At 38.4% G+C, this 16,796-nt stretch overlaps 1 protein-coding gene across 2 annotated transcripts in view; it reads left to right on the top strand.

Moving 5' to 3' along the window:
* The first annotated feature begins 376 nt into the window (after positions 1-376).
* LOC149726260 (extracellular matrix organizing protein FRAS1-like) overlaps positions 377-16,796 on the top strand; it is a 59,358-nt gene continuing 42,938 nt past the window's right edge. For both annotated transcript variants that reach the window (XM_089890113.1, XM_089890112.1), the window contains exons 1-4: positions 377-750; positions 1,673-1,704; positions 16,403-16,510; positions 16,654-16,746. In XM_089890113.1, the coding sequence (XP_089746239.1) occupies positions 678-750; positions 1,673-1,704; positions 16,403-16,510; positions 16,654-16,746 (306 nt within the window). In that variant the 5' untranslated portion in view covers positions 377-677. The remainder of the gene's footprint in view (positions 751-1,672; positions 1,705-16,402; positions 16,511-16,653; positions 16,747-16,796) is intronic.

Genomic DNA, 16,796 nt, shown 5'->3' with positions numbered 1-16,796 from the left:
GTAATTAAAACAACTAAACAAGTAATAAACAGCAGAACATTTATTAAGCCGACAAGCGTAAACTAATTTATCTTCTTAGCCTTCACCACGTATGCACTTGATTAGGAATATAGATCGCTGTTACAGAAAAACGACATAATTAACTATACGCCTCTGCGCCATCTACCGGGTAAAATAATTAAGGTTAGGTGGTGATAAAGAGCGCTTTATTGCTTTTATATCAGCACGCGCGCTCCTTTTTTCATTGCGGGCGACGAGCGAGGCGTAAGCAAACAAGATTAACCGACCCACCTCATTCTTGTTGTAGAGCTGACTCCAGCCAAGGCACGCAAAGTTTAAAACGAGACTTGAAATAGTTAGCACTGTGAACGTGTTAATGTTACTGCAGAGTATTCAGGTATAGCTTCATTGAAACTAGATTGTTTTGGAGCTTATGTACATTTATATGCAGTTTATTTAACAGTTGGTAAAGTATAGGGTTATTAATTTGAGTAAGAGACGTTTATTACTGTTTAGTTTGTGCAATATAAAGCTGTGCTCGACATGCTACTGTATTCAAGCTAATATTTGATGTTCAAACATGTATTACGCAATCTCTTCATTACAGACAATTGGTTATAGTTGCCAATACCGTAGACCGCTTATTTTATATATATTTAACATGGTTATTTATTGAAATGAACCACCTCTGTTTCGCAACAATGGAAACACGTTGCTTTCTATTTATTTTACTCTTTACCGGCGTCACATGTAAGTATATGACGTCATAAATGTTATCATTGTTAAGGGCCGAGCGTTTGACCAGCTCTTGAGTTATTGTAACGGAGCGGTATTACAAAGCAAATGCTCAATTTGTTCGTAGTTTTATTACCACCGAAGTATTCACAGCTGGTAGCAGCAGGCGTTTCGCAGCCTCGTTTCAACGCATGATTCATAAAATAAAAACCTTAATTCACAAGACTTCGGTTTTTGGCATAAATTTTATCATCAACACAAACTTAGTCTGTCTACAATGAAGACCCGGAAGAAGTCCTTTATCTGTTTGCCGCGGGCACCGACGGGCCTCGCTAACAGGAAACTAAGTGTCTGCTTTGCCGGTTTTTGACCCAAACCCAAAAAATGCGTCTCGCTGCAATCACTTTGTTATCTAAGCTTAAAATATTCGGAACAAACCACTCGCGTTCGCAGCGATCGCTGTTCCAACACAACAATGGACTTTGGCATTTTTATTTACACATTATGACGTAACGATGTTTGACTCTTTATGAACCTTAGCGAATTGAAAAAATGTGAAACATTTTCTAAAAAGTTCTTATTTTATTAATAATAATAAAAACAAGACGCGTTTATATTTCATCGTGATCACCGGTATACTGTTTGTAACTTATCCTACGTATCAGTTTTAGGGTAAATATTATAAACCTGTATTTAAACATATGCCGCTTTGAAATTCTAGGAATTCCCACAAGGCTGTTATATTATTCCGTTGAAGTCACACTACGCCCTTTGTATCTTACAAAAAAAGTAAAAAATCCGCTATAAAATAACATATTCCGCAATATTTTTATTTGTTTATTCTCCTGTGTATTACAAAACACATTTGTTGGGAAATACCCCAACGTACGAACATCTGTTGTTGTCAGAATTTTTAAATTGTCTTTTTCTTTCACAGCTCGATGTATAGACAAGGGAATCGTTCGTTCGGTGAGTCCATTATTGTCGATTGTGACGTGTAATAGCTAACAACTTGAATTGTGTTCTACTAATTCCCGTCAGCGCTGTGGCCTTTGTGACAAAATAGAGTAATCTAATCTAGAGGTTTCGTACACGAGTTAGCGCGTTAGAAAAGCGAAAGTGCTTTTTTGTTTCGCAACAATGCAAACGCGAATGACCCGAAACTCAAGACCGAAGCGCTCGTAGCGTGATCTTACTTAATTGTGACGTGTAAACCATATTTGTGGGAATATTGGGATCAAATTTCGTTGAGTCATGCTTTGTTACGTCAGCACAAATATCGGATGTTTCAAAATATTGTTAAGTTTGTTGAACCAGATTTGTGCAAATATCATAAAAACTTTCTTAATACGAAAAATGTTTAAAATGTTTTGCCAAACAGTAGGGTGGGGTAAGATGGTCAAAGTTTTCATTCTCCTTTATCGTCCCATTTGGTAGCAAACAAAGAGCATTTACGGATCATATAACCGTATCCCCACGACTCTAAAAGGGTGTTGTTAATTGTTCAAAACACGATATGAAAATGTGGGATATTATGTGTTAACGGCATCCATCTTACCCTACAGTACCAAACCTTGCTATTCTGAAGGTTTACTAAAGGTCTTCGGTTTTTGCTTTTTTCTCCGCGAAGTATTTTTGCCAGTCACGTGAGAATCTTCGCACGCACATTTGTTCTGCCACCCGCGGGTTATTATTACCTCACAATGCAACAATCATATCGTAATAATGACCGTTTGTTACGTCACAGACTGAAAGCGCTCGTTGATTCTGTCGTCACAAAACTATCTTTTGAATAAACAAAATTCAGCGAATATTAACCCTTAATTAAACGACCATTATCAGCTTCCCATATTACGCATATTTCCGACCGTGGTTTGTTCAGCTTACAAGTGTTGCTAAGTACCACTAGAAATGTTTAATATTGCCCAAGTCCCCTTGACGTCACAAATAATTAATTTTCTTCTCTATGTGACGTTGAGTCTGTTTGTTTACCTCAGATAGATTTGAACCCGGTTAACCCTTAGCCTTCAACCTTATTTACCAACACGTGACAGATAAATTAGTTTGTTGTCACCTGCACGGGTTTTGAACCTTAAACCCCACGCTTCTTGCGATAGCATTCAAGCATCTGCGGACTCGAAATTCTAGGCATCTCTTCAATGTTAAGAGTGACACTGACACGCTATGTTGTTATATAAACTAGGGAAGTGTTTTGTATTTGCCGGGTAAGCGTGGAATGCGGCACACCCCGTAACCCCGAGCAAGCAACACGTATTTCCATCCATTCGTGACCAACCCTCCACACTTAACCATCGTATATGTTTGAACGTTTATCTTCACCCAAACCCAACTTACCTACACTGAGGTTTGTTTGATGTATTTGCTGGCGTTTGCGCAATGCTACTACAGCATTATCTTATGTAGCAATGCTGATAGTTTCGTATAACTTATTATAATCGCTCCAAAAAGGTTGCAGCATTTCACACCATACTTTATGCCACACTGTAATAGTTTAATCGAATACAACTTAAATATGACTTTTGTTACTTACGAAGAAATGCTTGAATAGATCGTGACAACGCGAATCTGTATTATATTATCTCCATTCGTCGTTATAGCTACGAATGGAGATAATATAGTGCTCGTCGTTATAGCTACGGATTCTTCGTTATTTTAATGACGAAAGAGCGACAGGAAATAACGACAAACGACATTCTATTTTGGTGTCGCCTAAAAATAGCGTGTGTGTAAAGAACGGCCTTTACCGAATATAAACCGCACATTTAGTCGCGTGTGTATTTTATAAAATATCCTGAATATTTTTGTGATGGGCTAAAAGTCACGTGCTTATATTCTATTGTATGTTGTGCCACGTCACAATACAGTAAGTGATTTGTTATCGATGAGGGGTTGTGTGAATTCCGTGCCACTCCCAACTTGGATGACAAGGGGATTAATCACGGAAGCTGCAACTTCCACCTGGTAATCACGTTTTCACTACGTGCACATTCATTTATTCCACAACCAAAAAAAAATCAAAAAAGAGAAAACAAACTTTTTATCACCCACAAAGTTACATATACGTTGTAATTCGTAAGCAGGCATGACGTGTACGAAACCGAACATTCGTGCTATAAAGACTGTCGTTGGCCTGCCACGCGAGGATAAAACAAGTTACAATCTTCCCTTCACCGCTAACGGTTAAATAGTGGTGTATGACGTCACATAGGACGTCCCGCGGGAGTTGGAATGGCGTCGTCCGGAAATTGATGCAAGAAGTTTTATATTCGCGTTGAAGACTTTCATCTTATCTGTGACGTCACCGCATTACCTTTATACCGGTGACGTCATGGTTAACTTATCCACACAACGGTTCAACCGTGACGTCGAATTTACTCGATATTTGTATTGTTACGTCACTATTTGTTCTTGTTGTTTGTATATGACGTCACAGCGCATATATGTGATGTCACAATGTACATTGGGGAAGAGCTCGACGCATTCCACGCGACCCAACAAACCACACAAAGGTTTAACTCGTCAACATTAAGTGGCCTGTGTTACGTCACAATTGTCATCGCACTTCAGACACGCATGATTGACGATGCGTGATATATGGTAGTAAAGTCGTTAAAATATGCGAGAAAACTTAAAGGAGCATACCAACGAAAAATCAAAATTTGTGTTTTGATAAAAATGCTCAAATGTAATCTAAAGCTACCAACAAAGTTTTAAAAACCAGAACAGCTTCTGAAAAGTCGCGTGAAATTAAACTGCTGAAGTAAAAAATTACATCTGGGCATCTTTATGTAAACACAATTTTCGATTTTTCGTTGATGTGACTCTTTATCACCCTCTGCCTATATATCTGCCTCGCAGTTTTTAACGCGGTTCTCACAATTTTGAGTGACCGACGTGTCTTTATGACGTCATAATGTTGGTTTACGGCAGCGCGATCGCTCGAAGTTGACGAGATGACCGGATGTAAAGGTTGCTTGGATTTAACTCGGCTGTCAACAATGCTGTCTTTATTGCGTCACAGTGATTGAGGGGTGTTGATAATAGGGATTGTTAGCGCATAAAACGTATTTGTTTCGTCGATTATGGGAACAATGATAATGCTCGGGTAATAACGGAAGTACGAAAATGAAAAAATGATCTTCTTTTTTACTATTGTTGCCACTTTAAAAAAATCCTCATATTTACGGAATAAATGACTTATATTATGACGTGTTTAAACGATAGTTTAAATTTTTTTTCACGTTATACAATAAAAACTTGTTAAAATTACCAAACATTTTCTTTGTTATAGCTACCATATTACGTCAACTTTTAAATATACCATAGTGTATGATATCAAAATCCCCTACGCCTCATGCCCGCGGTCGGCAGATGAATAGCATTTATAGCAAAATATTTTCGCTCTTCTTCGTGAAATAACGTTACGTTGTCTTTATTGTTACGTAACTCCTTTCATCTTATGTTATTGTACGTAACGTAATAATAGAGCATTATTGAATCACTGGTTACCGCATTATGTCGTGATAGAAGATGGGAAACCAAACATATGAAGTGGTTTCAACATTCACACGCCTTCTGCTAAGCGTGACTCAACATAGGGTTCGGGTAACCCGAATATTATTTGTTCTCACCGAGTAATTATACTCGGGTAGCAACTAATTCTTGCCACTTATTTGTTGGTTTGTCGTAATACAGCTTTAAAAAAATACTTTTAACTTTTATAGTACAGTGTGGTGAGGGTAAGATGGGACACCCTTCAACTCTATTTTGCTCGTCCCATTTAGTAGTAAACAAAGAACATTCAAAGAATTATAAAACCGTATCTTCACGACTCTCATAAACCGTTTTTAATTGTTTAAAACACGATCAAGATAATTTGGATATTATGTGTTAAAGGTGTCCCATCTCCCCCCACCCTACTAAACGCTAATAATATGGTCGTGTTGTTTCTTCATTTCAAGTAATTTTACTGGCAACATATTTTATAATATATTGATGCGTTGTTAATTATTGTGACATTCCATTCACCGTAGTTAATCTTGAAACTAGAGTAGGCTATAAAATAATCCGTGACGTCACACTCACATACATAACGCTTAACTTAACACAAATGAATAAAAATGTTTACAAAACATATCCGTTTCTAATAAGATTATCCGATTCTGGGTAATATTAGCCGCAGGTGATCACGTGATGTTCACGACAATTAACCTACCGTGACGAAACAAATTGTCACGATTTAGGTTTCCTATAAAAGTTGGTAACTAAATGTCACCTGATTAATCAAAAACTACTTTTTTTTTTACACAATGATCGTTAATTTAATCCACCCTTGGTGGGTTTTAACGAGATTTTAAACGAAGAGTATGAAAACTATGGTATGCTATAAATGTTACTTCGCGTGTGTAACGCTACATGTTTTCATTCCTTTATCGTCCCATTTGGTAGTAAACAAAGAATATTTACAGATTTATTTAATCGTGTACTAAGACTTAAACGATCATTCTTAATTGTTAAAACACGATAAGTAAATATGGGATAATATATGCTAACGGTATCCGTCTTTCCCAACATACGTCACATACTATATCAGAGTAACTTACAATTACTGACGAGACAAGTCATATCACGAATACACAAGATACAACGAACTATCACCCCATCAATTGACTTTGATTGTAAAACGAGATCGATTGTAATTGATATCTGACCTCGATCACGTGGTACACACTTGAGCTTTGTTCGTTTGTTGCAAAACAACTCCCATTGTCGGATGTGTCAACGTCACAAAAGCAGTGTTTGTGTAAAGTTTGTCATGCACCTGGATGGTAGGATGTGACGTCAGAGGACGTGACGTTACATTGCTTGATTAACCTAAAAAAATCGCATTATTCAAGTTTTTGCTGCGATTTTCTATTTCCGGATTAATAACTATTTAGACAAAACTGGTTTATTGCGTAACTGCGAACTGGAACTGAAAAGTTAAGCATCGTTGGTGTTTTCGTTGGCCTCGAACCTGGTACCTTAGTATAAACGTAATTGAGACGTATATATTCAATCCCACAGCAAGCATGAGGAATGTCCATGTTTAATATAAACAAGGTAAAATACCCTGTGTTTTATTAACCTCATGCTCACTGTCGAGTTATGAAATATTTATGTGTATAATTATATTTGCATATCAGTTAATTTAAACAATTCTATAAAACAACCAATCACGCTGTATTGTACATTCCATTGTTCCAACGCCGATATCGCGATTGCCATTGTTGCTAAGTTGCTATGATTGTTTATGACGTAACACACCGGTACTTGTGACACTTATGTACATCAAGCATAGTTACACGAGACAAGGTTCAGCATAACTGTCTAGTACAAGAGGTAGGCGATATGTCAGATATGCGGAGAACCCACTTCATATATTGAGTCTGTACATCGCTGGCAACAATAAAGCTATAGGCGCATATCTTTTTGAAAAAAACAGGGTGTTTTGGAAAATATATCTCATGATATTACTTTTAATTAATGTAATATCACCAATTAACTGGTTACTATATGTATGCAGACTATTCGCATACATTATAAAAAGTTGAAGCTTTAACGGGAGTTCTAAAAACTCGTATATTACGTCACAATCGTCATTCTTGTATAAACTGTGTGTATTTATATAAGATTGTATGTTGTATTCTGAGCTGTAGTATTAATAGATATTATGTATACTGTATCCATAAACCAAGGTACGTGGATGGGTACACGGTCGCTACGTAAGAGGTTGTGACGTCACAGAGGCACGCGAAATAGTCGTCGTTGTTGACTTAACAACGCTACAAACAGAAGGTGTGCAGTTTGTGTTTGTTCTGTACGCCCATAAACCTCTAATTACTCGGACCTACGTCCCTACCTGAATGTGAAACGAAACTTATGGCAATGAAAGTGCAAACCCTAGGACTCGAACCTGGGACCATAGTGTCGCAAAATTTGATGGTCTTGTTTGCAAGTATGCGTTATAACGAGTTTACTCTTTCCGTCCATAATTACATGTGTAATGCCGCTATACACATCTCAAAAATTAATTAAAAACTTTAATTGTGAGAAAAAGTATATGGAAAGTAGTCGCGCCCGCAAAAACTGGAGTACCTCGCTTTAATGACTCAAAAATGAGTCAAAATCGAGCAGTTTTGTCTTACACAACTGTTAAACGCATCACCGCTTCACTAGCTCGACAACAACCAGACCAAAGTTTGATAAGTTTGCTTTGCATTTGGTTTCCCAACATTATTTAAAGCTAAAACTAAATGTTGCGATGTTGAATGTACCATAGTTACGTCACAATTGCTGGTGTGTCGGTTTCCCGCGTAGACAAACGAAGATCTTTTGTTGTTGTTACTTTTCGCGTCGATGAATGTTCACTTTTATCTGATAGAATTTTCCCAGAACTCTGCGAACTTCGAATGTCAGCAGATACATTATAACATTACAAGGACCGTTAGCGACCTCTCTGTAGTTCCCATACCTTTGCGCAGGATGTGCGGCTCACTCGGCAGTAAAAACAAAAATAAACAGACTGAAGTCCGAATTTGTGTGATTGATTTGTTAACCAGATTCAACCTGGCCACCCCAGTAGTCAGTATATCCACCCAACCCTTACAGCAATACAGTAACTCGCATTACCCTATTTTCTTGCTCATACATCAGGATTAAGGGGGGTCGTTTAAAATTCCGGAACTAGTTTTTTGTTTCGAAAGTTAAAACCACCGTAGCGGTTAATTTGGGTCACGCGGTTTCGATGCGTGAGTAATAGTGACGTCACAAGGGTGTTATCTCACGTCACAGAACAAAAGTCGACAAGAACATAAGTGCGTTGTAAGTATATCTATATATTCCTAAGTATGAGGTATTTACAAATACACATAAGGATGTTGGTATAATGACGTAGCACAATGTGACGTCACAGACGCAAGTACCGCATCATTGAATGTCAAGTTTCGTGAATTAGATACTTGACCTGGAGGTGGATTGACGCCATCTTGGAAAATATTCGACCTATTCGAAAACGACAAATACGCAAAGTGCCGATAATCAACAAACAGTGTACCGGCTCGTGGAATAAACGACAAACAGTGCACCGGCTCGTGAGATAATCAACAAACAGTGTACCGGCTCGTGGAATAAACGACAAACAGTGTACCGGCTCGTGGAATAAACGACAAACAGTGTACCGGCTCGTGGGATAAACGACAAACAGTGTACCGTTTTTTTTTACTCAGAAACATCGTAGCACCATCACACCAGTTTCCCCACGTCAATCAAGCATCTGGTTTTTATCCACTGTTCTAACAAAGTAGGATATGAACGAATAAAGCAAGCACATTGTTAACGCACGATAAGTTATCAATTAAGACTTTCAACGCCTTTATCATGTTTTACAACTCGATGATTGACAAATTGCCGGCGAGACATTGAAGTGTCTGGTTATATAGGGCGCCGTTATAAATAAACTGCCTGGAATCAAAGTTGAAGAGTTTTGTTGAAGATGTAACGAAACAAACTATAGACGTTTTTATAAGGAAAAGGTGAAATTTTAAGTAGGTTTTGTGCATAAAAAAGTGTCCAACGTAATATAAAAATTTAATCAATATTAGCACATTATTTTCAAAACGATCGGTTTAACTAAATTCCACTTAAGAGTTTCTGGGTTCGTTATTTGGCTTCACTGTAACCCATGGATTCGAACTCCGTTACCCCGCAGTCAAAGTGTATTCCAATCTCAAGTTACGACCACCAGTGAAAATCCTCGCGTGCGGCATAAACGTAACTAGAGAGTGATATTCGATATGCAGGTGGGAGGCGTTGTAAGATATATATCCACCGTGCAAGGTTGGGCGTGGGAACAAGTGCGTTAAAGTTAAAAAATGAAGAAGGCTTTTATGTTGCGTGCGTGTATATAGTGGTACCGGTGTATCGTTTATCGTTTTTACCACACGTGGTACACTGTTTGTCGTTTATACCACAATTCGGGTAACTGTTTAGCCTAAATCTTAAGGACAGTACAGTGTGTCGTTTACCTTGAAAATTGACGCTTTGTATTCTTTATATCACTACTCGGTACACTATTTGTCATTTATCTTACCCACCAGTACACTGTTTGTCCTTTACCACACACCCCCACACTTATTGCAGCAATAGTAGATATTCTCATGCCGATTCTTTACAAGTTGGTTGGTGGGTAATTCACCCCTTACATGGTTCAACAACGTACAAGGGGTCGATACGTCGCGATCAAAGCGATCACTTAAAAACATTCTAATGACCTCCCCCCTCTGTTTGATGTTGTGACGTAACAATGTAATCCACCCAACAAAATCAACTTCTCGAAAGCCTGCTTTGATACCGACGCATCAGTTTATCTTACTCACAACACCCATTGTTACGTCACAGCGTCGCTTACTTGTTACTGGCACGTGTCCGTGAGAAACATCGGGAGATTATTGTTTTGTCATAAACCCTTTGTGGCTTCGAAGCTCTCTAATCCTTTATGTTTGAATTATGACGTAATAATATGATATGTATAATCCCGACCAAAAGGGATTTTTGTTTGTTTCGTCACCCTTACGTAACAAAGGGTCACCACATTTTGTTTATGTTGCTGACAGAAAAATGGCGATTATGACGTCATAATACTCGTTGTTATCATTCCGACAAAACGCAGAAAAAGCAATTATGTCGAATTTTAAAAAATCTCACTTTTCGTGTAATGACCCTTCGTAGTATCTGTTTTAGCAGCAAGCATTGTGACGTCACCGGCGCCGTTATGTCGCAGGATCCCTTTTATCGAATCTTCGACCGTTTCATCTTTGCCAGGGAACAGCATCGAGCTGAAATAACTTGTCGTGTTTCGCCGCAATTACATTTCAATTACGCCGCATATCAATGCAACACCATGGTTTAACAATCGGGTATATTTGCATTCGCTATGCTCGATAAACGCGTGGTATGTGACGTCACACCTTTTCGAACTTGACCACTACTTCGGACGTGTATTTAAAAATACCGGCTGTCGTTGGCCATTACTTTTAACGAATCAAATTGCTCTTTTTCGCTTCGGTTTGGGATTAATTTTCTGCGCCGATTGGTATAGTGCTTGGACGTGCGTCTCATAGAATTTTGTTGTCAAGGGTAACACCGACTTTGATTGGTTAAAAAAGCAGATTATTGCTTTCTATTCTCTAATTAAAAGTACGAACCTGGATCTCTAGTTTTACACCTGGTGTAAGTCCCATTACTTGTAAGTTAAGAGAAACATTCTCGCATATTTTCAGGATGTGTTATACCTCGTCTAGACTCTACATATGAACGAAAGTGCTCAACTTCGTTTTTAGCGACAATAACAATTACTTAAGCGGAAATATGGTAAACACGTATATTGTTTTAATAATAAACATCATTGTGATGTCATAATAAAATAGATCCGGTGCTCGGGCGACAGTTACAGTTAAACAATACGCTAGAAAAATATAAATAAATAATAATATAATCGTTAAAATGACCGTATACGGGGTATACCAACAAATATTTTCTGTAATTTCCGAAAGTTAAAAATAATAAGATGTCAGATTTATTATGCCTGGTTCAGATTGCAGTGGGTTAAATAAAGATTTCTTGTACGTGGGAGATTTATTTCAATACTTGTGTGCTAATCACTTATTTGCTTTTGTCGGCCATTTAGTTAACACTACAACGGTGTAGTGTTCGCGCGGTTATTTATAATCGATACAAATCATCAAATTTTTACAGAAAACCGACCCAAAGTAGACGATAATTAATGACGTCTGCATATACCCCAATGTATCATTTCAACCAAAAAATTCAGACGTTCAATTTTCTTCCTTTTGTTCCCATGCTTTTAAACTTATCCGTCATAAGGGGAATTGTTACGTTGGAAATTGCTGGCTTCTTGTTACAGAACAGTGTGATCTATGACGACGAGAAGCGTCTGCGTGCACGCGGGGCCGGAAGACAGTCCCTCGCAGCCGTCTGTTCGCCAAAAAAAACGTCAAAAATTCGACCGCGCGCCAGACTTTTGTTTCCAATCAGTTTGTTTTGAAACGGTTTCCCCTGTCAACTCTGTTGTGTGATTCGTATTTTTAAAATCTGCTTTGATCTAATCTGACCCCAACCTGGTTTTGATTTTATTCTCGCAGCCACTGTTTTCACCCGCCCTGTTTTGCAAGCAGCTACAGTTGGCCCGACGCCAATAACCAGCTTGGGGTAATTGGTTAAACCTAATCAGCTTTCGTAGCTTAAGTATTCAACAAACCCATTGTTTTCACGGATATCGTTCAGTTTTTCGAGATGGTTCGGTTTGATGTTGAGTTCTAGCGTTGAATTATTCATCCCTTTCGTCGCTTCTTTTTGGAATTGCAAAAATGCGACTCGATATTTGAAGATAAAATTATGACGTTTAACCTCAAATATTTACCTCGCTGGATAGATCGAAGTTTCCAAGTTAATTCTTTATTTACAATGCAAGATGTTTCGAGTGTACCAACGTCATTCTAGTCACGCCTGATCGCCCACGAGCTAGGATTGATATGCAGCTTCGTATACGTTTGTCTTCGTCGTCTTATCTATACGAAGATGTAAACAACGGAACGGCGGTCTCATTATGATCTCACATTGGCATGCGTCGATCAAGCACCCATTTATTCCCCCCCCCTTCAACCCAAACAAATTGGCGAACAAATCACCGAGGCTTGTCATCTCGTTTATGCGCCATCTAGACTTTACTTTTGCCTCAAGTGGGGATGATTGCGTAGTAATCACGCAGCTTAAAGTGGGAGCGAAGGCCTGTAATTTAAGCAGAAATCTAAATTGCTCAGAAGAGCCGAAAAGACAAATTGTTTGAATGCTCGATGAGCGTTGTGGCTTAGCGCCGCTTTCTCCATAAAAACGTAACCGCGCCAGTCTTTCAACTTAGATCACCTCGGATTACAAGTCTAGTTGTGGTAAGCGTCACTGTGTATAGAGAACTGATATTTTCCGTTATCTATTTATAGATCCGTATTCGCACCTTACATTTTACCACAAATTGATTTGTTTAAATAATTCAACAAAATAAAACGTTGTGAGTTTATTGTATGTTGTGTTTAACAGCCACGACTTTAACCATAAATATTTATCTACATTTACAACATGTTTTGGCTGCCGAATGAAGTTTATACATAATTTTCGTCTCGTTGTTTTACCCATTATGATTTTCGTAATCGCACTCGAATAGATGGAATATGTTGTTTTCAGTTTTGGTTAACCTTGCAAAACCTTTCGAGGGATTTGAAAACCGCAACAAAATTGCGTGTTGGTTTCAAAGTCAACTTTTACGCTCTGTTTGGTTTCAACACGGCCACAAATTCCAAGCGAATAACTTGACTTTGAGGCCCCGGGTTCAAGCGGGGAGATGTGATTTAATGTTTTGCCTCAGTGAGGTCATGTTTGGGATGAAATATCCTTCTAAGCCGGAACTACATTGTTGGAGAAGATGGCAGTGTCGTGTTTCTGTGTTCACTACATACACTTGATTATAACATCGTATTTCATCGTTCTAGGTGTAGATACGTTTACACTATACAGCGAGAACCCGGTACCTCAGTCGCTTGCCTGTCTGGAGAAATGAAGGTCACTGTGTGTACTAAAAACGAAAACTAATTCCTCTCTCGCTTCAGCTATCAGAATATGACGGTATCGTACCCCAAAAAACAGTTACAAACAAAGCTACATACGTGGTAACTCGCAAGTTACCGAAACACCCGTGTTACAACGACTGAAACAACCACGCAAGGGTAAATGACACTCAATCAAATATGTATATCATATTAAACACAAAAAGATAGATGTGTTTTAACACATTATACCGTTAAAGTAAATCTATTGTACCATGTTTCATACGAGTTTCAATCCCTTATTTTAAACCAATTTTCATTTTCATGTAAACTGCATGTGACCAATTTTTTATTTCCTGTAATTCACCTTTACATCGGACCAAAGGTTACGAAGTGTGAGCAAAATCGTTGCTATTACCGGCTATTTCCTGGAACGCAACACCTGCGTTACAGAATCAATCATTTTGTAAATTTCCCAAGAAATCCAGCACCACCCATAAGTTCGGTCACGGGAATGCAGATTATTTTGATATGCTTTCTGTAGAAGCGTGTTTGCGTGAGCCAATCGTAATCATTAAACCGTGTTGGACACCAAGATGTATACAAATAGAAGCAGACGGCCCAGGAAGTTGGGATGTCTGTCGCATATCTCATCACTTAGGGTTTTAAAAAGGGGGGAGAAATTAAAAGGGGCGTTTCTGAAATTTGTTTAAAATTCAAGAATCAAAATTTCAGAATTTTTTCTCTTTTTATTTTAACTTCTCAGTGTTCGGTAAAATTTATAGTATATAAAACTATTTTCAGAACTTCGTGTGGTGCGTTCTTTCGCTGCTGTTTATAGCTTATTTAAACATTGCGGCAATATTGGTAATGTGTTATAACATAAAAGTCAAATCATATTTTAGTTAAATTTTCCATGATAGAGTGCGGTATATTTTCCCAACATTGTAAAGTCCAATGTTCATTTTTAATCCTTCAACACTGGAACTCAAGGCTTAATGGCGTTTGTCTTAATTCCCGAACAAAGCAGCTTTTGATAATGCAGTTGGCGTCTTACACGCGTATTGTTGTCTAAGTTCACACCGTTGCTCCTGCGGCTATTTGCGGCTCAGACCTCAAACCAGTGACGTAACCTTGTAAAGACGTGGAGAAAAAAGCGAAACAATTTATGATTTCATTAAATGACTTAAAGTTTAAATTTGATTTACTCTTTGACCAAAAGCACAATTAATCAAAACAAACGTAGGAGAAGAGAATTAGCAGAAAAACGAAATCCATTAAAACACGCTTCGTGTGAAAACTACCAATTATTAAAATTCAAAAGCGAATTAACCGTAAAGGTTTCATGTAACTTACGTTAAAACGTTGCAATTTTTTTTTAAAGTTCGAAGAAAGGCGTGTTAGCCGTTGAGACGAGCTGCGAAAAAATTGAATTCCGTTCGAAAGTGGGCTTGGTTTTAATAACACGCTCAGAAAACATAATAACTCGTTCATGAACCACAAGTGTATTGTCTCCTAAAATACCACAGACGTTAATACGTTAGCGCGATATGAATAGTAGCATACTTTCGTTTGGATTCCGGAGTTATTTCAAAACTCCCGTCGTTGGCCCCTTCACGGTCACTCCAGCGTGGCGACATCTTTTCGATAGCGTGCGGGGCCCCGGTAACCACGTAACGCCTTTGTATAAATACATACCTTCGAATTTTGTAACTAGGCAAAACTTGTCTCGCGTGGAAGTTTTTCGTCCCCTGTTTTATTCAACGTCTATGCACCATAGCGTTACAACATGAACTTGAATACCGGCGCACGCCAACGTCGCTTTTTGGTCCAAAATATTAACTTTTTTGCACGCTATTTGCCTCTATATGTACTTCAGGTGGTGATGTATATATATATAATATATATTGAGTTCGTTGCCCGACGCTGCTACCACTGTGGGCGTGTGCCTCTTTTTATCTTTTTTTCGAGATAAATAATGCCTCTTTTGGTCTTTAGGCAAGACACTCAACGGCAATTCCTTCAACCCAGTGATACACTATCGGCTGTGTAAATTTTTAGCCATACATAAAAATAATCACATACATAGTTGTATACGTAAGCGAGTATGTACTGTATACAATAGATCGAATAGGACACCTGTGTTATAACGACTGTCTTTGCCCCGACACGCGAAGATAATTTAGTATCGTTCGGACATATACGGTTGTGTTAGTAGTTTTTACTCCAGGGTGTTTAACGATTGTCGTATTGTACCTAATGTCGTTCTCTTCGCCGCTTATAATAATAAGATCTTCGTTATCTTATTCGAGATAAATAAAATAAACGTTACTTTATGTATAAAACAAAACGTTGATAAATGTCATTACTGGTATCGTAGTAGCAAGCACAGTATGAACGCCGAAGCTATTATTGTCTCTGAGTAAACACGAGATCACTTTGACTCAGCTTTGATCGTCGATCCTCATGTACGGGGCCAGCTGTGAAATTTGATACGATCTCCGCTGGCTGTGATAATAAACACATTGCGGGTTATGGGGGCGTATTAAGGCAATTGGCGCTCCGGTCATTCCATATACACCAGTAATGGACCTTTGAAAGCGGCTTTTATCAGCGCTGCAGAGGTTAACTTTAATTCCCCGATGTTTGTAGATAGCTTAGTGAGTGCGGCTTGCCTATTTGTTCCACATTGATGCTTCCACTAATGGGCTGGTGAAGTTAAAATTCACGGCGAATAAAACCATAAAATTGGGCACTGGGCATAGGATATGTTATGTATACACCATATGTGTTTGCTGTATATATAATACAGCCACGTGATAACTGGACAGAGTGCATGAGGTTTTGTATACATCACTCAGGTCCACAATGGTAGCCGTATTAAGCCTCTTATAAGGGGCAAGAGCTCCAAGCATGGGTGGCGGTGTATGCAACCTTGCTTCAAACCTATACAACCGTATATTAACCTGCTCCATTATTGTATTTTGCAGAACAACTCAACTTGGTCAATTGATTCCTGCACAGCTTGTAGATGTACTGACAATATCATTGAATGCAAAACAACTCAATGTAAAGATCCTCTCTGTGATGAACACACGGTAAGTTGTATTATCTGTGGCATGTCTTTACAGTGAGCATGAGGTATATAAATACACCATGTGTGTCTGGTGTATAAGAAGACACCCAATCTCCAACTCAACAGTGAGCATAAAGTGTAATATTAAACGCTCCTATGTTACAGGGGGAAGCATTAGTGGTCCCAGCCAACCAATGCTGTCCAACATGTACTGCAACTCATAAGAGACATTGTACAATAAACGGGACTATAGTTGCTGTAAGTGTTTATATCTAGCATGTATTATAGTAATTACATTCATTCATTTA

This window comes from Ciona robusta, chromosome 12, assembly GCF_009617815.1.
Source record: "Ciona robusta chromosome 12, ASM961781v2".
Taxonomy (NCBI): domain Eukaryota; kingdom Metazoa; phylum Chordata; class Ascidiacea; order Phlebobranchia; family Cionidae; genus Ciona; species Ciona robusta.
Note: the sequence above shows the minus strand (reverse complement) of the source record. Positions and strands in the feature narration are given on the sequence as shown.